Source organism: Toxotes jaculatrix, chromosome 1, assembly GCF_017976425.1.
Source record: "Toxotes jaculatrix isolate fToxJac2 chromosome 1, fToxJac2.pri, whole genome shotgun sequence".
NCBI lineage: Eukaryota > Metazoa > Chordata > Actinopteri > Toxotidae > Toxotes > Toxotes jaculatrix.
Window position 1 is genome coordinate 3,726,490 of NC_054394.1, and position 22,589 is coordinate 3,749,078.

Sequence of the window (22,589 nt, forward strand, 5' to 3'; positions counted from 1 at the left end):
TCGTCATCACTGTCGACTTCCTTATATTCTTTTAGCTGCCCTCAAGTTAACATAACCCGATGGCCCACACAGTGAGCATATGTTTATGTTGATGGTAAGGTTGTTATAGGAAGTGAATGTCTTTCATATCCTCTCAGTGTAAAGCATAAACCTCCTTAGACAGTCATTCCCAGACCTAGATTAGGCCTCGGATTCCTGTGCATAACACACATAGCGATCAGAATGCTCTTAAAGAATGGGTTTTACCAGAGCACACACTTTATTCAAGGACATTCAGACACACTTTGTATGTGTTGTGGATGTTACAAGTAGACAACTCTACTTCTTCCTGTCAACTGGTTTAACAAATTCACTGTGCTTTGCCTTTCCAAATGTACCAAACACAAATGTTCCCTAGTTAAGACTTTCTGTGAGACATCAGTGTAGCCATATTTTGAGGTTTCATCTTTTAACCCCTGGGCCTCCATCCAGCTGCCAGAAGTTAGCTTCTTCTCTCCTGAGGACACAGGTTTATCCTGGGCTTTCATAGAGAAAGACTCACATTCCTCCCCAGTGGTCCTCCTCATTCCTCCTATCTCCCGTCTTAAGACATGGAGCTAAATCGAGGCTAAGCCACAAGCCACCCTCATGGGGGGACGGATCGACCAAATGCCACCTCTCCTGGCAGGCCTTGCATGTAAGGTGTAATTGTGCTGGTACAGTACTCTCAGGGCCAGAATCAGGTATTTCCTATTAGACACAGAGATGATGAGTGGATTTTCAGGAGGAGGATGGGAAAGCTGTCTTGGTCAATCCTCCCTCCTTCTCAATATCTCAGTTCTTTTCCCTCATGCTCTCTGCCTCTTTTGTCCCTCCTCCCTTGCCTCCTGATCCTTGAGCCCACCCCCTACTTCACATTTCTACCTGTTTTGCTGGTACTTGACAAGACAGGATTTTGTCTTTTGTCTTCCTTGGCATTCCCTCTTTTCATCTTTTGGAGAGAAGGGCAAAAAGAGGATGAGGGATTGAAAGTTTGTGGAGGAAAGTTTTTGGAGGACGTTTCTGGATTATGTTCACAAGGCACAAGCTGCTCACAGTGTGAACATGGCACGTTGTCAATGAGATCTATTTCCATGACGATTATTTTTATACTCCAACAATCAGGGAGCCGACAGCACAGTACCACAGGAGGAAAAAAAAAGTCCTTCTTCCAATTCGATACACCCTCTGTAACATTTTAGCTGTAAATACTAACAAAGCCGTGAGGGAAAAGATAATGACAAGATACCAACCTTCTTTTCTGGCGTTACAAATTCCCATTCTAGCTTAACTAAGTGTCCTGTTGAGTTGTCAAGTGTAAGTGCACCAAACCTCAGGCTGCGTACATCTTCTGATCAGATGCTCTCCACTGCTCAGTGTTGCGGTAAATGCAACATCTGATGGCTTTCTGAAATCCAGTGTGTTGGACAGGTGAGATGCTGCAGTGAGCGTCACTTTTGAGATGTGAGTTAGCACCATGTCACCCTTCCCCATCTGTAAGCTTTCAAGATTGTGTTTTCGGTGTGTGCGTCTATGTGTGTGCGTATGTTTCAGGAGTCTGAAGTAATTCAAACTGGTCTTATACGCTGTTTGTCCAAGAATTGTGATAAAAACTCTTGTAAAAAAAAGAACATTTGTGCAGTATCAAGAATATGGCAACTAAACAACTGATTTGGAATTCACTGCCATATTCAGTGTCACTATTTGACTTGGTGTTTGGCAGACTAAAACAGGGTACAGATTGAGAGACAGTGTCACAGGGAGAAGGGAATGTCTTGTTCTTCATCTGCCATTTAGATTGCTTGCACTTATTGCTTTCCTAAGCTTTCTCTCTTATTCAAACCTGAAAGAAATGATCAGTCACCTTTACTTCCTGCTTTACATGAGGTCAATGACAACTGACAGGACGTGTCAGATACGTCAGGACATCTCAATGCATGTATCTGACTCCTCTCCCAATGTCTTGTGTGCTCAGTGGGCTGTTGGAGGGCTTTCTGCTAGACAGAAGGGCTCGGCTGCAGAGTGGGGCCAGAGCCAGGCATCTTGATGATTTTTTCGGGGTGCATCACCATCTCTCTGGAAGCGCCAAGTGTGCACCAAGGCCATGCCATTCACTGTAGAGAGTGTGTGATAGGGGCACACCATCTCCCATCTCTTCCAGGCATCTCGTAGGCTCCGAAACAAAGATGAATCTGGTTGCCACATTAAAGACAAACGCTGTGATTTCTGCAAGCAATAAAATTGTAATTCAGTGAAGCTGTAATGAATGCAGTGAAATGGTTGTCTAGTGAAACATTTTGTGAACTCGATTAGAGGTGCTAAACCATTTATTTGTGAAGTCTGTTATTGCAGACATAATTTGTGGTGGCAGCGCAGTTTACCTAATTTTATTTATGTATTCCCTTGGTCAATGTTGTTCCTAAATGAATGTGAGATTTTTGTCTTATTGTCAGGCAGTAATGCTAGGATTTTGTTTGTAACCAAATAAAGTTACATGTAACTGTCTGCCGTGTATTAACTAATCCATTCAGTTTCCATGAATACTAGCCAAATAAAAACATGCGTGGATTTTAACGAGTGCAAATTAAGCTGTCTGCTCAAATTTTCCGTACTGATAAATTGTCATTGTCACTTTCAAATGTCTTACACGGACAGCTTTGTCCTCCTATGGTTTGACCTTAAAGCACATGTAAAGCGTATTTCACCTCTTTTTTCCCTCTTTCTCTCTTCTCCTCCTTCCCCCCTCTCCCAGGTCTAAATTAACGCCACATAACAGCGATCGATGGATCCCTGCTAATCACGTTAGACGTTTTGTTTTAAAATACCAGCGCCCAGCTGGTGGCTCCTAGCACTCATCTGTTTGTCTCTGTTATGCTGATCTCTGTCTCTCTTTCTCCCTTCTCCTTCCTGCATCTTTCTGTTGCTCATTTTCTACCTCTATCTATCCATCCCTCTCTCTCTACCTCCTTTCTTTTCTCTCTCTCTGCATCTCTATCTCTCCACAGTGTGTTTGTTTTCCAGGCTCGAGGGAGGGGTGGGGGAAAATTTGGCCCAAATCCTAGGTATCACATATCTGACCATATTTCATGCCCAAATGAAGCATGTTAAAAAAATCCCTTTTTCGCTTTAAAGGTCAGACATTAGTGCTGGTAAAAACTGATCTGTGGATTTATGAATTTAGCCCCGTTGTTGGGGCTCCTTTGTAATGGAAGATTCAGTGGGGGAAGCTTAACATTGCATTGTTTTGCTTTGACAACGCAGCCACGAGAGCCCGTGCAGCTGTTCCCCATGCTCACAATGGCAGATTAATTAACACAATCATGTGGCGCTGGCTTGGGCTCAATAGCCAGGTCTGCTCAGGGATAGATAGGTAAATCCTATACATGCATTTCCAGACAACCACTGAACATTCTTGTGATGCTGTGCCACAACTAGATAGATTTGGTCAATGACTGGTCAGCTGTAGGCATAAAATTAAGGTTGAACAGGGGAATCTTTTGCTAATTGCACTGATGTTGAAATTTGTGGTTTGTAGGGTGTATGTGTGTTTGTGGTAGCTGTAAGTGGCAGCGCATTCAAAATTGTTTTTTTTTTTTTTTGGTGGTTGCTCTTAGACAGAAGTGTGTTTTCGGGCCATACAATTTATCCTGTGCATTTCTCTGCGTCAATATGCTCATGTCTGTGGTGCTTGTGCAGATTTGTCTGTTGAAATAACAGTATGTCAATAAGCCTGTGAGTGGTTATGTACATGTATGTATTTATGTCAGCATTTATACTTGCACATGCATGTGTCTGTGTGTTCCTGCTAGACACACCTCCCATCATCAGCCAGTCTAGAAAGTCATCGCCATTAGACAGAGCTCCACTAATTAAGATTCTGCCGGTCGACCCGTCTCTCTTACTTACTTAGTTCCCTGACATTTTAAACTGTCTATTATGCCGTCTGGCTTTCAGGTGCAATGCTGTGTAAATGGCAAGTCAAAAAATTATGTATCTTTTACATACAGATATCCAACGGGGGGGGGGGGGGGGGGGGGGTGACAGATCGGACAAGGTGTTTAAATTATTGCTGGACTCTGCGATCTTTCTCAATTGATCATATCACTTTGTGTCCTCACTGTCACTCTATTAGCACCTTTCTTTCCTCCTCACTCCTCACCCTCACTTCCTACCCATTATCCCCTCTTTCTCCTCTCCTCACCCTTACCATTGTTCTTTTTTTTTTTATTTGTAATATTTCAGCATCCTCTACCACACACAAACACACACCTCTTCACAATGTTTTGCGTGAACATGACCACAGTTTGTCAATATTTTACCCTTGGACCATCCCCTGTGTTGATATAATGATCACTTAACAGTCAGGAGTAAGGCGAGGAGGAAATTAGGGCGTCGGCAGCAGAGAGGACAACAACACTGAAGCAATTATGTTTCTTTGAGCCCAAGCATTCTCACGTTAATGAAATCCCTTATCGTTAGGGGAAGAGGAAGGTGGGGAGGGGAGGACAGGTGCACGAAATGTACGTTGTTCATTTATCTTATTCTCTGAAATGAACGGAAGGAGCGGCGGGAATAATGTAGAGATAAAGTCCGGGCAACAAGTGTGTGTAGTTTTTTTTTTTTTTCATATCGCTGGTCCTGCATTTTGCAATGACAGAAGAAGAAAAGAGAGAAAGGGAGAGGAGTTTGTGAGGGCGATGACATGTGTGGAAGGGGGGTGGAAAAAAGAAGGGAGGGCATGGTGTATCACACGTTATCATCTTCCTAAAGGACAAATCGAAGAAACTCCCCAAGCTAACATTTGAAGTATTTACCTTCCTGCCAAATGTCTGCCCTTTTCCTTTGATGATGAGATCAGTCGGTCTTCAAGAGTGACAGAGATGTAACTGAAGACATTATGTCAAAATGGGAGTGATCAGGGGCTTTGTAGTTATCTTTATTTATTTATATGTATTTACTATTTATTTATTTATTCATTCATTCATTCATTCATTCATTCTTGGTCAAATTCTAAGAATTTATAGCACATAATATATAGCAGGGGAAATTTGTTTGTGGTGTTCTTAAACTGGTTTTCGGTAAACTGTAAGGTGATCCTAAACTATGAGTCCCTGACTAAATGACTTGCGTTCCTTATAATGCAAATCTAAGAACCTCAGAGGAGCCAGACTTAAATCTTTTCTTTTTTCTTCTCTCACACAGTATCAACAAGACAATGAACCATTTCTGCAATTCCAAAACACTTCATCAAAAACATTAGATTTTTCCAAATGTGGACTAAAATATTCTATTATATGGAGTTTACAATACAATAATACAATTTATAATATGAACCTTGGATAGCCTATATATTTTTCAGCAGCAATTAATTTGTGTGTGTGACTCATGGTCAACTGCATACTTCAAGTATTTTTAGGGACTGTGCATGAAAGCAGGTGTGGAGTGAATTTTCTATGAAATCCGCAGAGGGACAGGGATGATCTCACCCCTAAGATACCTTTGGGATGAGAATACATAGATAAATAAATGCCCCAGTCCTTGTTAGCTGCTGCTATTAGTAGTGTTGGGCTGCAATGACACTAATGTCTGCTTTGGGCTGCTGTGCTGAGTTTCTTTCTGTCTCTCCTGTAAAAGAAGGCTATCTGACTGGAAACAGATCTGGGGCACTGGGGGGGCTGGCCCCAGCTCGTTGGATTTAATGACCCATTTCCTCAGCTGCCTCGTGCCACAAGCAGTTAAACGACAGTCAAGGTGCCCAGAGGTTCCCTACCATGGGACCGGGGGGAGTACAGAGTACACTAGCTGTAGAGACAGAGTGAGTAATAGAGAGCGACATACCCCGGCTACCAGGCAGCAAATCAAAGCCCATTTCCCCAGCAGGAAGTTAACTAGCACCCACCACAGTCTCAAGTCAGATGTTCACTGCATTCCAGGAGTTATTTTGTGATCAAGTGTTGGTATTTATTTCTTTTGGTGTAGCCAGGCTTTCAACAGCCACCAGAAAAAGTGGCTGCACTTGTTGCGTCCAACATATGAACTGTGGCTTGAAAGACCAAGAGCAGGTTTTTCTTTTTCCAGTGTGGAAATTCAAGATAATTTTTTTTAGTGATGCATGATATTCTCGTCTAATGAGGATATTCTCAGTGGAGACATGTTTTCTCTAAGAGAGATTTCTCTTAACCCTGATCAATGGCAGTTGGAAGGAACTTGAACAGGGCCTAGTTTCCAAAATCATTTTACCGACTTTCTTAAACCTGAGCGGCATTTTCCTAAAACACTGGAACAGAGGACAGTCTTAGAATTTATTTGAGATAAACAATGGCTTCCGAGAGGCTAAGAGCATCTTAAGGAGGACTGGTACCAGCAAGTAGAAAGAAAAAGCGCATGCTTTGTTAAAGTTTTGGTTAACTTGGTTATGGTTTGGTTAGGTTTTAGGCACATAAAGTACGTGGTTATGGTAACGAAAAGATTGTTGTTTGGGTTAAAATAAGTACTCCTTTAATAATAGAAAATTTTCGACATCTTAGTTACACTAATAAAAACACAGTTAAGTTTGTGGAATCGTCACGATGAAAAGAACAGATGTTAAGCGATGGTTTCACACAGAATACGAACAGCAGTCTCCTGTATGGAGGTGCTGTGTTTCATGGGCCCATTCATCCACCCCAACCTCCTAACAGCGATTTTTGTTGTTCTTTATACTATGTCACAGAACTTCCTTCTTTGATCCCGTCTTCATTACTTCAGCCTCTAGAGGCCGCCTTACAATAAAAAGTAATTGTAGTTTATAATAAGCTGCTTCCACAGACAACCTATGGGATTGTGTTTTAGTCTCCTGTATGTTTGGTCCTTTAAACTGCACGGCCGTCACTCCTGCATTCTGTCTGAATCTGGATTAACCATGTGGATTTTTAACGCTAACACAGCAGGCCCTTAAACAAAACAAACAAAAAAACAGCAAGAGAAATTTCGAACAACACAGTGCAGTTAAATAAACAACAGCTCATATTGATATGACCTCCTTTTGTTTAGGGCAAGTCTGTTTGATTTATAACAGTGAGCCCACTTGACCTTCTCCACAAGTATAGCTGGAGACCCCGAGGAGAGACCTAAAACGGCCATCAAACTTCCACTCCTAAAAACTTGAGCACGTGCTGCCCTATCAAGCTAATGATCAATTATTAATATCCACAATCCTCAGCCTTGATGTGGCTGCTTGGATATAGAAAAGCAGGCAATTATGTGCTACTCTCTTTTGGGTTTTGGCCGCCTGCATCTGCAGCCTGCCTCTCCCTCTCCATGCGTTGAGCTCCCCTATAAATATACAGTATAACAGATAGTCGCTCTTAGCACACCACAAGTTCTTATTGGGGCCCTCTTATTGCAGATATCCAGATCCAGATTAATTTGTAATTAGTCTTGAGTTGTTGAGCCTCTGAAAGATAAAGGATTCCAACTCCCATTCTATTCGGCCCAAACGCTGACGATCACTTAAAAAGAACAAACGCTCTTGCGCTAGATAAAAATAGCTTAAGCTCGGACTTATTTGTTTGGCGACAAATGCCAGACACATATGTCTGAATGGCTTGGGTGATGCTAAAGCAGAGAATAAACGAGTTGGTCTATAATAAACTTGTCATTGTGTCTCTCTGCGTGTTTGTTTGCAAAAAGGGGGGAAAATGCTTAACAACTCATCAGCTCGGCGCAGACAGCCCTGGCGTTTTCTCGGGCGCAAGACATCGCTGCTAAGGCATTAAGCAAGAAACAAAAGTGAGAATTTAAAAACTGTCTGCTTTACTTTTTTTTTTTTTTTTTTTTTTTACAGTGTAAGTCTCTTTCCAGGAGATACCCCCTCGGCAGGTTTCTTTTAGGCTTCCAGTTAATTTGCCCCCAAATGACATATATCCCTCCACAGATAACAAATGATGATTTTTTAGGCAGTGTGTGCGTGTGTGGTGTATGAGTGTAAAAAAAAAAAATACTGGAATTGTTTTTAGTCATTTAAGAGGACAGGGGGTGTAGAGGCAGGGGGGCAAGGGTGGGTGGGTGTGGGGGCGCTTCAGTCTATTAATAGTTGAGTCATCAGTGCCTCAGTGTTCTGAAATGGCAAATTGTTAGATCCCCAATGGTGATTATTACTTTCTGTCAATGACCTTCATAACAAATTAAAATTATGCGACTGGGACAGAGCGTGCTCTTTAATAGGCGTTATGCATGGGATTGTGTGTGTGTGCATGTTACTTTGTGCATGTAAGTGTGTGTGTGTGTTTATATGCTGGTGGCCAGAGGGTGAAGGCCTCTAGCATTTAAAAACTTCCCTCCTCTCACTAAAATTGGGGCTTTTCTCTCATTTATTTTTAAAGCGTGGCTCTATCTCTTGTGGTCGTTGCCTCGCGTCCACACACGCTCATACGTACACAGCTGAAGGATGTTTGCAGCTACAGTATAAATCTTTTTATTTCATTTTCCGAGACACTGGACAAGTTCATAGAAGAGGAAAACGGGACGCGTCCTTGGTCTCTGGATTTACAGTCTGACCAGGCTATGGTGGGAGAAATAGTCCCTCTCTCGCTTTTACCCACACGCACACACAAACACACACACACACAATATGTATGCATGACGTGAAGCAGATTTACCCACTTTAGCTCCCCCCTCCACAGTGGCCTTGTTAAAAGTGTTCATTGCCTCTTGTGGTAATATATGTCTTTAAGTGCACATTTATGCTCCCGAGCTATCGATCACTGTACATTCCCCACCAGATAATTACTCCACCTTAATATGCACCCTTAATGAGGCTTAATTGATTCATTTTCATTGATGGAAAATAACGCCACTAATGGCTGCGGTGTGCAAGGCATTGATGCCACGTACAGTAAAGACTCTGACCAGTGCCAGGTGGATTGAGGGTGGGATAGAAGTGGTAGTACTGTAGCTGAGTTTGATGATTGGACTATTGTGCTTACTGTTGATTTAGCATGCACGGGAATGAATAGGAAATCAATGGTGGCTTAGGGAGGAGTTCTGCTTTATTCTGTGTCAAAGGGGCAGTGCAACAGGGTGGTTGTCATCTTTAGGCTGCAGTCTATATGTGTGCTGTAGTTTGGCCCTTGCTTGTTCTGCTTTCCTTTCCTGTCTTTTACCAATATCCTGTCAGGTCAGATTCTCATTTCGCATCTTCTGACTTTCTGCATCTGAAGTGTAGTTCTTTATTTTATTTAGTTTTGTTATTCTACTTTCACATTATCCTGGCATTGCCTTCCTCCATTTCCTTTTCTCCACTTTCTTCTTTTCTCATCTCTCTCCTCATCATCTTCTCACCTTTTCCATTCTGTCCTTACATTTGTTTAAATTCATTTCATTTCTCTTTTCCTCTGCTTTCCCATCATTCCACTGCCCTATCACCATCATCTTTTTCCTTTTCTTCTTAGTCTTCTTTTCTCATTTTTTTTTTACATTTTCATAATTTCTCTTTGTTTCAGTTCTGTCCTTCTATTTATTTAAGTTTCATTCCCTTGTTCTTTCTATTCCTTTAGTTCTTTCAGTTTATATATCTTTCCTTTCCTTTCCTTTCCTTTCCTTTCCTTGCATTTATCTATCAATAGAAAGCCAGCAGTATCCCAGTAAAAGACACAGCAACCTAGTCATCCTTCACTAATGGTAACCACACCACTTCCTGCCAACACAGACTGAGAGGGGGCATGATGAATATACACCCTAATTATTATAGCACAACACACTCAAGCACACACATACACACATTGGCAAGTGTGTGTATACAAATGCACAGACAAACACATTAGTAATTGCTCTTGTCTTCATGTCCTAAAAGACACCCACCTCTGTCCCCATCTGCCTTTTGTGCTGTCATGCAGACAGTGGTGGACAACACACACATAAACGCGTATACACACACACACACACACACACACACACACACTCATACACCCTCAAGCATCATCCACAGCCTCTCGACGAGGCTATGATCACCCTGCTAGAATGATAAAGTTAGTGAGACATCAGTGCTCCTTCAGACATTTGTATGTGCATGTGTGTGTGTGTTTGTGTGTGTGTGTATGTCTTTTTCTAATGCTCTTTGAAGCCTGAAACAGACTTGAGGAGGGGGGGAAACAAAGGTGGGCCGGTGCCAGGCACCATTCCTCTTCCCCTAGCCGGGCAGAGGCATAGCCTTTACTGAGGGAGAGAGCCACCTTCTGTCAGTATGTGAGTAGGAAGGAGGAGGGGAGAAGGAGGGATGGAGTGAGAGATGAGAGTGAGAGAAGTGGAAAGAGAGGAATGGGAAAAAAAAAGTAGGCAAGGAAAAAGCATCCTAAACAGAAGAGGTGTTTGTCAAGACTGTCCATCATTTCCACCTGTACGATGATAAGGACTGAGGTTTGGTCCATTCAGAAATTTCTATTTAAGACTTTTTTTTTTTTACAATGCCCTTCACCTGATAGCTTTGGAGAAATAATCTTCACAGAGTGAAGATCATACTCCCTGAATAGATATCATGCACTTCAACACCTCCCTTTTATTCAAGAAATCGCTTTTAAAAAACACGATTCTGCACAACCGAACTACTACCCTTTCATTACACAGGTTGAAAGAGGGACCTAACTCTCCTCCTTCTGTTTTTCCCATCCTCTCCTCTTTTTTTTTTCTCCTCCACAACTCCAGTTTTAGTGCGGGCGTTCACTAATAAATATAAATGTTTGTGATTAGCATCTCTGCAGCACAGGTGCATGTTTGTTGCGAGGGGAGGCTTGTTCATTAATTTTCAGCCATGAAAAGTGCAGCGCGCCATGAACGGAGAGTCCACATCGCACACACTGATAAATGAACGCACAGATTGTTAATGTACCATTGTAAGGCTGCTGCCTCCACCAGCTTTGAATAAAAAGGGCCTGCTGCCAAAAGCAGAGCTATGAGCACACACACACACACACACAGACACACACTCATAAACACACGCTCGGTCCGAGAGGTGTGGCAGGATCTTATTCAGAGGTCTAGATTAAACCAAATAAAGCTTTAGAACGGGTGTGTGTTTAGTTTTTATCCTTACACATATAGCCAGGGATTATTTAGATTATATAGACAAGACACCCCCTGGTGTGAGGCCTCTGCCTTGTGTTGTTTAATTAGATTTGGTAGAACTCGTATCTGCTGGTGAGGACAGCAGTGGGAACTGAGTGTCCTGGTACAAGTGTGCACTGGTGTACTCGACTTTGTGGATTAGGCCTAGCAAATTAAAAAAACATTTGAAAAACTAAAAGTGAGACTATTTGGGTTTGTCTTAAGGATGCACACCGCTCATGAAGCGGTCATTTGGAAAACCGTGGTCAGTAATCCTCACAGTATTCTTTTTATTATCGTTAACATGGTTGTAATCATGATTTCATATCTGGATTACACCCCCTCCTCCTTAATCTGGGTGGACGCACTTGCTCGGGTGTGGACACAACATGTGTGCATTATCAGAATCACCACATACTGTATATTTTAATTATTTAATGCGTACCAAATCTAGAACTGATCCTCAGTGTGTTTTTTTTGAGATATGGTTGCAACTGTAACGTTCACAACAGGAGAGAGAAATACTGAGGAAGAGTTAACAAAGAGAAAATAAATAAAATTTGCCTCAGAATGGGTTGTTTTTCAGGAGCTGCAAAAATGTTTTATTAGGGGATTGCTGAACACCTGCCTTAAAATGTCGTTTCAACATCTCCCGAATGCCATTTTGCTTAATTGACTTGGAAATGGCCCAAATGTATTGCTGAATGCGGTCTAATTAATATTAATAATAAATGCCATTATTAACATCAAAGAACATCTGGTGCCCCTGTTTACCCCACCGCCTTATATGTAACACATTCTGCTGCTGTTTTCATCTCACAAACATTGCGGGGGTAAACAACAACTTGCATTTCCTTTATTTTTCATTTTTGTCGATTCTTTTTTTTGTTCTCACAATTTATTTTCTTTTTGGTCTTATCTCTGTTGCTCGATAGGGTCAGTAGTAAAACAACAAGTATGAGGTGAGGATGCTGTGTAAAATTTGGAGCACAGTTGTTCTTTTCCGGTCCCCCCCTCCTTTCTCCTTCTTCTTCTTCTTGGTCTAGACCTGGTTGCTGTAATACCTCAGAGACTTCTCATATCCCTGGTGTACTCCCATAGAAAAAAAAGAAAAAAAATTAAAGAAAAAAAGCAAAAGCGAAGAAAATAAAAAAAAAACAAAAAAAAAAAAAAACCAAAAGCATCTGCACACCAAGAGAGCCTTGCATTAGGACTTTCTCAATGCCCATAAATCATGGACCAAATAACTTTAATCTGAAATTTCATTAAGTAGTCCTTGTCAGGTAGTAAAAGGAGGGGGATAATGCAGTGGTGTTTAATGATAATTGGTGTTTGGTTAATAAATTCTGTGAGTTCAGATTACGTTCTAGCAGTGGCTAGAATGCTAGCATCAGCAGTGTAACTAAACCTCAAATTGATTAACTCGCATGAACCAGACGCTCACAAAGATGGCAGTGGTCCAAATCAAAAAAAGAACGAGAGGGGAATGGGGTGTTGGGAGGTGTGTATCTGTGTGCGAGTGTGAGTGAGTGTGTGTGTGTGTATGAGACACAGAGGGAGAGGGTGAGAGAGAGAGAGAGAGAGAGAGAGCGAGAGAGAGCAAGCGAGCATCAGGCCGGATGGTGTTGTGTTGCTCTGGTGTAAGGAAATCAAGTCCCCCCGGGCGCATTTTTAAAAGCCTAATGCCTTTCAAATGATGTCATCACATTTTACTCTTTCTCTCTTTCCCCTCCCGCCCTCCCTCTCACCCAATCTCTCTTAATATCTTTCCCCTTTTCAAACTGTTTCCGTCAACCCCTCCCCACCACCACCACCACCACCACCTTCCTCCTCCCCCAGTCAGTTATTTGACTACGGGGAGAGGCCGCTGGGCTTCGACAGGAGTCACGTGACGCATTAGAATAATGGCTGAGCAAGACGCAAAACATCTTGTGTTTTTATGACTGATGTGCTTTTTTCCCCTCCAGTTTTATTTCCTGAAAGTGATATCATACTAATCAAAACCACAGAACGTTTAGAGTGCAAAGTGTGATTGAAAGAGCACCATTAAGGACTGGCAACCCCCCCACCCCCCACACCCCACCAACCCACACCCCTGGCACCATATATGCACACATAATCATTGGCTTTGCTATTTATTTTTGCTGTTGTTGTTGATGTTTTTTTTTTTTTTTTTTGTCCTCCATTAATGGGAACTGGGTGTGGTCGCTATAAAGGAGTAGGCAGCATGCCTTATCCCAGTGGTATTCACATGAACACACACACACACACACACACACACTGTATTCAAACTTACACACAAAAGAGACTCTCCTGTAACTGTCCCTTTGCACTGTCCCAACACACACACACACACACACACACACACAGTTGGACTCCTGTGTATGTGGATTATGTTATGATGTAAAGATAAGCCATGCTGTAATTTGAATATATCTTATAAAAAATATCAGATCCTTATCAACTTACAGTTTACATATCTGTCAGTCAAACGCTGAGGCTGCCCTGGTGGCGTATCTCCGCAGCGCCGATGCATCGGTCGTTCCGTTGCAAGATCCTGGTGACGTGCTGATGGAAGGGAGTGAGGTGTTTTACACACACACACACTCTCTCTCTCTCTCTCTCTCTCTCTCTCTCTCTCACACACACACACACTTGCACACACACTTGCACTCTCGCACACAGTTAGTCAGAGGGGAAGTGTGTGTACATGAGTGTGAGTGCAGCAGACAGCAGGCAGAGTGACTGATACTCAGCCTGCCTCCCAGATGGCCTGCTCAACTCTGCTCCAATCTGATCTCAGAGCCTTTGTTCTGGCATGTTCCATTATGCCGCCGTGACACCAGTAAAGGCAGAGGGGAGAGGAGCTGGTCTCAGATCAGATACAGCTGAATTATACATGTATTTCTCTTTTTTCCCCTCTGTGATATTCTTGTACTAGCACAGTCACAGTTCTGCGTTTGTCATGTTTTTCCTGGGTTAGAGGCGAGAGAGGTTCATAGACGATAGATTAAAACAGTTTGAATGTTTGAGTTTGATGGGAGAATTTGGGGAAAAAAAGAAGTAGTAGTGGCTTGAATGTTTAATTAAAAGATGAGTGGTTTTATTCTTGATATGGATTATGATCTATTGTGGGGATTAATGCCAGAAAATGAGGTCTGGCTGAAATAAAACATGTCAACTCCGTAGGGGCCTCTGACACTTGCAACAAATTTAGATGAGAGAGATGCGCAGGCTGGTAAATACTGATCTTTTATTAAATGTCAAATATTAAATATCAAATAATTCTAGACAGTGTTTTTTTTTTCTCCTGTGATATAATGAAGAACCCTCCTCTGCTACAGTTACAGAAAAAACTACCCCCGAAAAATTTTATGATTGACTTCTATCTTTATTGCACTTTTAATTAATTTGTTTATTTCATGTTAAATATGTTTTCATTAATATATCATCCGTTTAAAACAATGATACACACAGGATTGCACTGGCCATAGAGTAGGTATGGAGAAAACCTGCCGACCTTGTACAGTTTTTATTAGTATGTCTTCAGTGTCCTAAATGCTGCCCTAATACCAGTATTTCTCTTTTTAAACATAAAATTGTAGCAATTCTAACAATATGTCAGCATGAAAATGGCAAAATATAAAGATCCTTAATATAAGTGCAAAAATGTCAGGTTGTATAATGGTGTGAGCAAAGTGGAAGAGTAATAGTAGCTGGCATTTACAGGCTTGTATATGAAAAGCCGAAGGCTCACCTGTGACAATCACTTTAATGTTGCATCTCCTACGGTGAATCTTCTTTGCATAAAAAAAAAATAGAGGCAAGATGGGAACGAAAATCAATACTCAGAGGATAGTTACGGCTGGGTGTCAACAGGCGATCGAGAGTCTCTCCCCGCATCAAACACCCAGCTGTGAAGGATGACGCCTAATATACAGGGTGACCTTCAAAATGTCATAAATGTGTTGTGCAATAAAGTGTCAATATTTGTGGTTATATGAAGCAGGATGACTTTTACAGTAATTGGAACAGCCACATTAAAAGCTGCGGATCAGTCAACTGATTAAAGACAAGCATAGTGGACACCCAGCCAGCGCCTGGGCATATGACGTGCATTCTCACACACATGTGCGTACATATAGGTGCGTGTGTGCATACGCTCAAATCACATGAATACACATTCCCAGGAAGAGCGAGGAAGCACACCCAAAGTTCTGTTTTACTTGTCTTTGTAGTGTGCGCTGCGTGTGTGTAGGAATGTGTGAAGCCCATTTATTATTGAAGGGCTGTTATATGCCAGGAGAGCACACTCTCATCCTCTCAGTAGTGTGTCTTCCTCTTACAGGAGCACTATTAACCCTGACACACAAGGACGTGTGTGTGTGTGTGTGTGTGTGTGTGTGTGAGAGAGAGAGAGGGAGCGAGCGACAGAGAGAGACAGACATGTAAAGCTTGTGTATGTGTGCGTGTCTGTGTGTTTGGAAGTGTGGTCTGGTGTTTGTCCTGCTTCTAATCTGTGTTTTGGATTTTTTAATTTTATCCCCATCTGGGGTGGGCAGGTGGGCCAGTGTCTGTTACACGATCTGGGGAATCTTTGCCAAAAGGGGATCTGTACAGTAGACCGCTCAAAATATGTTTATGAGGAGGCGACTATGGCTACAGTATGGTGCAGTCCTGGACCAAGCACTGGGGGAATTGTATTCAATTTTATTTATTTATTTTCTGTCTACGGGATGTCTTTTAAATGCATTCAAATGAAAATGCAAAAGAACAGGGTGTGGGGGGGTGCAGCTGATGTGTTCACACAGTACCGGCATTATGCAGGAAATTATATTTTCACCTGTGATATTTTACATACAATTTGAGTTGAGTGTCATTTGCATCAAGGTTAAAATTCCCTTTAAGTTGATTTGATATTTTGAGTTTTCACTTTTTATTTTCCTTTCATTTTTGGAAGGCCAGTCCTCAGTCCCTATCACTATACAGGTGGAAATCATGGATAATGTATGGGATTTTTTTTTCTCTCTGTGCTTTCCTCCTCCAGTCCTCTCTTTCCACTTCTGTGACTCTCTCTGTGTAGTCTACTGTCACGTATTGTTTAAATTTATGGGAAAAGTAAGATCCACAGTTTAACATCTGCTTTTAAAACCTGCCTCAGAATCTTCTCTCTCCTCGTTAGTACACAGAATTAAACCACGCATTTGCCAAGCCCAAGTAGAAGCAGCTGGTATTTAGTATCTGTGTATTGTCACAGACTTACATTTAGGTTGCCTTTCAGTTTCAGTTGTGATAAATAGCCTTCAGCCTGATAGCAGCATTGCTGAATGGAGTTGTGTGCCTAGTGTCAGTGTGGAGGGGGACTTGCTGACTGGGGTCTTTCCATTCTGTAAACCTTATTTGACTCCCCGACAGAGGAGGGGTGGAATGGGGTGGGGAGCGACAGAAAAGAGAAAAGATTAGGCTACTGTTAAAAAATGTTCCTTATTGTGCAGCGTGGTTGCCTAAGTGGGTTGCTCGATTTTGATTCTCTTTCTTTCTCCCCGGCTCCCTCCCCTCCTTTCTACACACATACCAAATCATGTGCCAGATTGGAAAATAAATAACATTTTTAACTGTATTTGTGCTTATTTGGGTCACGCACATACTGACATGCTGAGTAATTCTTTTATTATTATTGTTATTATTATTATTATTTTACCACAGAGGCCACAGACTCACAGTTTGTTGTGTTTGTGTTGAAAATGTAGCCGTGACTGCCACAGACTGGTTTTGTCTGTACATTTATTTAATCTTAGCCAAGAAAAGGTCAGTGTTACTGTTTCTCATGCATGAGCACAAAGTTCATGACTTCTCACACTGGCCAGTTGCTTTGCCTACCAGTGCACATTTCAAATGAACAAATGTTCATATTGACATGGCAGCCTGCACCAAAAAAAGCACTGAAATTATATACTTTGTTATGAAATCTGTAAATCTGTCGTGACAGTTCTGCGCTGTGAGATGATGATGAACCTCCATTTTTAATTTAACAGCTTCAAGATACAAGACATATCAAACATCTGTTATGCATTTCTTTTTGTTTCTTTCAAGATTTTTTTCTCCTTTTTCTTATTCTTATTTTGTTATTTTTTTTTTTTTTTAGCGTGTTTTGAACTTAACTGTCGTTCAGGCTTCTAAACTCTGCGCTATTTCATGACTGTCAGCACATCACAGGCTCTTAACCTTTAGTACAACAAGGCCGGTGTGTACAATCTGACGATGACACCCTCACCTCAGATTATGCTGCTGTCAACACATTCCCAGGTTGTTGCCACTCATCTTTAGATTCATATTCAGAGGGTGATTGTGTTGATAACAGACTGCTGCTGCACTAAACTATGCATCATCGTTTTTTGGTGAGCAGAGGAAGTGGCAGAGGGCGGGGTCAAAGCCGTTATCACCCTATCATATCTCTGACAACTACTTGTCAAAATCAGGTCGCAGGAAGAGATGCGAGGAGATCCTGCGATGCTGACATAGCCCAATTTATCTCTCTCTTTTTTTCTTCTCTCTTTCTTTCTGTCTTATTTTGTATTGTTAATTTTTACTGCAATCTAGCATATGCTTAATAGGAATGATGATGATAGCAAGGATAAAAAAAGAAAAACAGGAGGAGAAAGGAGAGGCGGTGGTGGTGCAGGTGGTGGTGTTGAGGGAGGGTGTGTTTGAGTTGAGGGGGGGGGTGTATCTCAGGACTATGGTGTTTCTAAAGAAACTGAAAAGCTTATGAACTGTCAGCGTTCTGTCAGCGAGGAAAATAGCGCGGCCCGTGAACCTGTTTGATGTGTTTGACTTTGTGTGGCGTTCGCACATTTGAGCAAGGGAAACGAGGGACAATGAGAGACAGACAGAGGAGGAAAAAAAAAAAAAACGTGTTGTGTTGTGATGTGTGGAGGGCTGGTTTGAAGTGGCACTCAACACACCTTCCATTTGTCTCTCCCTCCTTGTGCTGTCTCTCTGTGTGCTCCAGATGTTGGGGAGGACCTGGGGAAGGCAGCGGGGACTATCCAGCCGCCTCTGTCCCAGCATCGTGAGAGGAGTCTGGGCTCATCCTCCAAGGATTGCCCCTACTGCGGCAAGTCCTTCCGCACCTCCCATCATCTCAAAGTTCATCTTCGGATACACACAGGTCAGTACATCCAAGGATATCACTTCCTTCAGCCAAGTCCAGGCATTGAGTGCATTTCTCCAGCAATTAAACATTTATTGTACTTCATGCAAAATTTACTTTACTACTGTACTGACATTCCTTCTGGGGTTAGACTGACATATTGGTTTATGAATATTGGCCTAATCAGATATTGGAGTCAATCTGCCACTGATATGATGGATATGATGCAGATTAATTGATTGCATATTAGTTTTGTAATTGATGAATACTGCACTAGTTGTCTCTGGAAAAGCATGAATCGGGATTTATTTTAATGCTGGACGAAAAAGTAATGTGTGAAGAAATATTTCTGCATATTAAATAAGAAAGAGAGAAAGAAATTTGCTTACCTTGCAAACTACAAAACTGAGTGCACAAACGGTCATAGTTTCCTGAACATAAGCAGCACCATAAGAACCCAGTGATCCCAGTTCATCAACACACAATGTAATTCTTACTTAAATCATAATCCTGTTTTTTTTTCTTACATTTTAATACATTTTCTTCAAATAGACACTAAAGACAAATAAATAAAGCTATTCATAAGAAAGAATATACGTTTCCTAATAGTGTCGCTCACTGCGGCTTAAGCCCGTTGTTATTCTGTTTTTTTCATACTCATCATTTCATTGAGCTCTAATTAACACAACAAGGGTTCAGTGTCCTCCGATGACATCACTCAGAGAGCAATTTCACACTCACTAACTCTGAATAACTTTCAAGCCAAAACAAAGCTGGCCTGTCCACAGTTTAGGGATATGCGTGAGACGATGTGCCTAATAGATTTAGTTTTATTTTTCAGTCATGCGTTCTAACCCTCTGAGCGGTGTACTCTCTCTGGCCATACTTCTCACCAATCAGGCTCAGGCAGTTCCGTGATAACCTGTCCACTGGTTATGGATGCAGTCAGAGTAGTGATGTGGGTTATGGACAGTAGCCAGGTTTCTAACCCACTTTGAGGTAGAAAACGCCCCACTGACTATCCAGGTTGAAGTCACAGTTAGACCACACAGAGGACACCTGCCTCTTGCTGGTGGGCCTGATATGTGACATGTACGTTAATAAGGTGATTCCCCGCCTCTGAGTTCATCTCACAGTGAGTGGAAAGAGTGAATTATCACATTTAGACATCTTGCCATCTAACGGGCTGGACAACAGAGAAAACACTTTAACCACTGTTAAAGTAAAAGAGGCATAAAACTTTCTGACAGTGTGATTGATTGGGTCAGTGGACCCAACAGAATCATGTGAACACAAGTACAAGGAAAAAAAAAATGACTTAGATGACTTAGAGAAATTTCCCCCTCCATCTCTCAAACATTTGTACTCCTCAGTTCCTCAATATGTTCTTGAAAAGCTGAGTTTGACCGTCCTGACCTTTTTGTTAGCTTCCACACTTCACTACGAAGTAATCCGTGGGTGCGAGTAGAGACGCTGAGGCTGGAGCGCTCACAACTGAAAATGGAAATCCCTTACAGCTGAGAAAAATCAATGCTTGCTTCGCTTTTTATTCTCCTTCTCTGTCTCCTTTGCTTTTTTTTTCCCTCTCCATGCACTTAAAAGGCAGAATGAGAGACCACCAGTGCTGTAACCCCCCTTTGCTCTCCTTAATAAGAGACACATACTGTACCTCAGATCTGGAGAGGAATTAGAGGGAAAGCTTTATATTGTAGCATGCTAACACATCTGGTGTATACGCACATAATTGAGATCCTTATGTTAAATAGTACATCCAGGTCACAGCCGAGCTGTGATAGAGACGGTGGTGGTTTTCGGGAAGCATCTGTTATCTGGTGGTGAGAGAGCTGAGTTATGTCTGCTTTGAGTAGTACAGTAAGGATACCCATGAGGGCCATATTTTATCATGGAGAAAGCGGAGACCTCAGCCCAGGCCTGGCGTTAATTCATTTGGCAAAACACACACAGACAAGAAGGCCCATCTAATTTCATCCACACAGTATATTTTATGTGTATCCATTCATATCTCCAAAATACAATAAAATAAAAGGCTTAATCTGGAGCTAAGAGCAAAAGTGAGAAAGGTTAGAAAGGATGTTGCCTCTTGAAATGGAATGTATCTTTGGATGTGAGCCTATCTAAGCACAGGTTTAGCGTGGTGGTCTACATGTGGAGAGAAAAACAGCTTGATGCATCCCCAACATGTGGCCTTTAAATCACTCCTATAACCTAATCATACCAGCTCCACTGTGACATCCTGATTACATCCACAAGATGACTTTTACAGCAGCTAAAGATCCTCTCTGTGCTCTGGTGACAATGCAGAGAAATTCACAGATGACAGCCGAGCTCCCCTTCATCCTAATGCAATGTGAGTGACACAATGGAATTGCCTACCAAGCCGGTCGAGGCAGCATTGTGCAACGCAACGCGGAGATTAATGAGCGACTAACACCAGCTTGAAAGGAATGAAGTGAATTTAAATTTCTCCAAAAGTTAAAGAGCTAATGTTACAGTATTAATTTCCTCTTGAACAGTGAGTGGGAAAATATCCATTAGCAAAATTAACCACAGTTTTCTAGGTAGCTAACATTGTGCTGCTGTGGCGCTACAGTGTGGGGCCACAGCTAATGAACACACTGCAGAGGGTGATATTTCATTATACAAATTAATGCTCACATTTTAATGGGAAAGTCACATAATGAATCTAGGCTTCAGTGACAGCAATTAGAGGCCCAGATTGTCCCCTTCTGGACAAGGCACTATTTAGCAGTAAGCAGCTGTGTGTAAAAAATAAAAAGGTCCTCGCTCTTGACAATAGCCACACATAACTTCAGGCAGGGCTGCATAACCAATAAGAGTCCCTGCTCACCTTTAAACGATGAGAGGGTGAGACAAAGAGAGGGAGAAAGAGAAAGAAGAGAGGCAGGACTTGCCCATGTCACTTAACCTTAACCTAACCTTGTAATCAGGATGAATCAAGAGGGACCTGTGATCTCCCACTCCATTCCTCTCACTCCTTTGCTCCCTCCTTCCTCCCTTTTCTCCTCATTCATTGAGTATCTCCTTCCTAATATATTTTTCCTCAGTGCTCCCTTTTTTTCTGTTTTTTTTTCTTCCCTCCATTTCCCATCACTGCCATATAGTATCTTCAATACAACGACACTTAAATTTAATATATCACATTTGCCACTTGGTGGATGCATGCGTGTGCCTCAGAGCTCCATTGTTGTCCAAAAACTATTAAAAGCACATCAATGAGACACCGTTGCACTGGGTGACATGTTAATTCATTACAATGAACACAGTCACTGCAATATATTCAGAGTCAATTCCACATGCACGACCCTGGTGCTGTAAATACTCTCTAAAGCATCAAATGTGTACTAATCCATAGCTAAAAATAATCCCCAACAAATGTACTGTTTGTTGGGGATATATGTTACCGTTTGAGTAACATTTGCTCAAAACTAGAGCTGCATTGGGAAATAACTTTTCTTTAAGGAACTATATATTTGTGGCCTGTCTTTTAAAGAGTCACATCTTCTTTAAGAATGGATGGGATTGAGGCTTGACTCTGTTCAGGTTTTGGATATTTATCTTTACTTGTGTTTCTGTGGTGCTGTCACTCTTCACACAGATTCAGATGAAATTAGTACATGCAAACATACTGTTGAGGAGCAGATCCCAGTACAGCAGTCAGGAAAAGGATCACTTATGGCAACAAAGGTGTCACTTAGGTGTTTGTGAGCTCTAAATTTGTGAGTCAAAGTTAAGGAAGCTATGGTGGTGCATGTCTTACCCATCCATCATTCACCTTTGTCAGGAACAAAATGTCCAAAGTAGTACGACAAAGTGAAGAAGGACAACTGCAAAAAAAAAAAGTTTGCCAGTCTATTTTTAACTCCCAAATAGCAATTTCCTGGTTTTGTGGTGGCAGTGATCTGTCATGTGGCTGGGAGGTTGTGCTGTTTGCGCTGATATCAATTAAAAGTGGATTAACGGGTACATAATGACCTTTAGCAGTAAATTGTGTGTAATGTTGCAAGGCAGGATACAGTATATTCCCCAGATGTCACACCAGGCCCCTGACGTATGATGGAGCAGATGTCTTAGCCAGTCCAAATGGCCCTCTAAGACACAAACACACACACACACACATACATACACACAGGCTCAGGCCGACACACATGCATAAACATGTGTTCACACACATTCCAAATGGCGCGCACGCACATACGTAAACACAAATAGATGCAGAAATGCACTTGTCGTCTGTCTGACTCGCTCCACATATATTTAAATTCTTAATTTTAATAGAAAATGGGAATAAAGTGATCAC

At 41.8% G+C, this 22,589-nt stretch overlaps 1 protein-coding gene across 2 annotated transcripts in view; it reads left to right on the forward strand.

Moving 5' to 3' along the window:
• znf536 (zinc finger protein 536) overlaps positions 1-22,589 on the forward strand; it is a 205,201-nt gene that overhangs the window by 134,651 nt on the left and 47,961 nt on the right. For both annotated transcript variants that reach the window (XM_041033530.1, XM_041033538.1), the window contains one exon: positions 18,110-18,268. In XM_041033530.1, the coding sequence (XP_040889464.1) occupies positions 18,110-18,268 (159 nt within the window). The remainder of the gene's footprint in view (positions 1-18,109; positions 18,269-22,589) is intronic.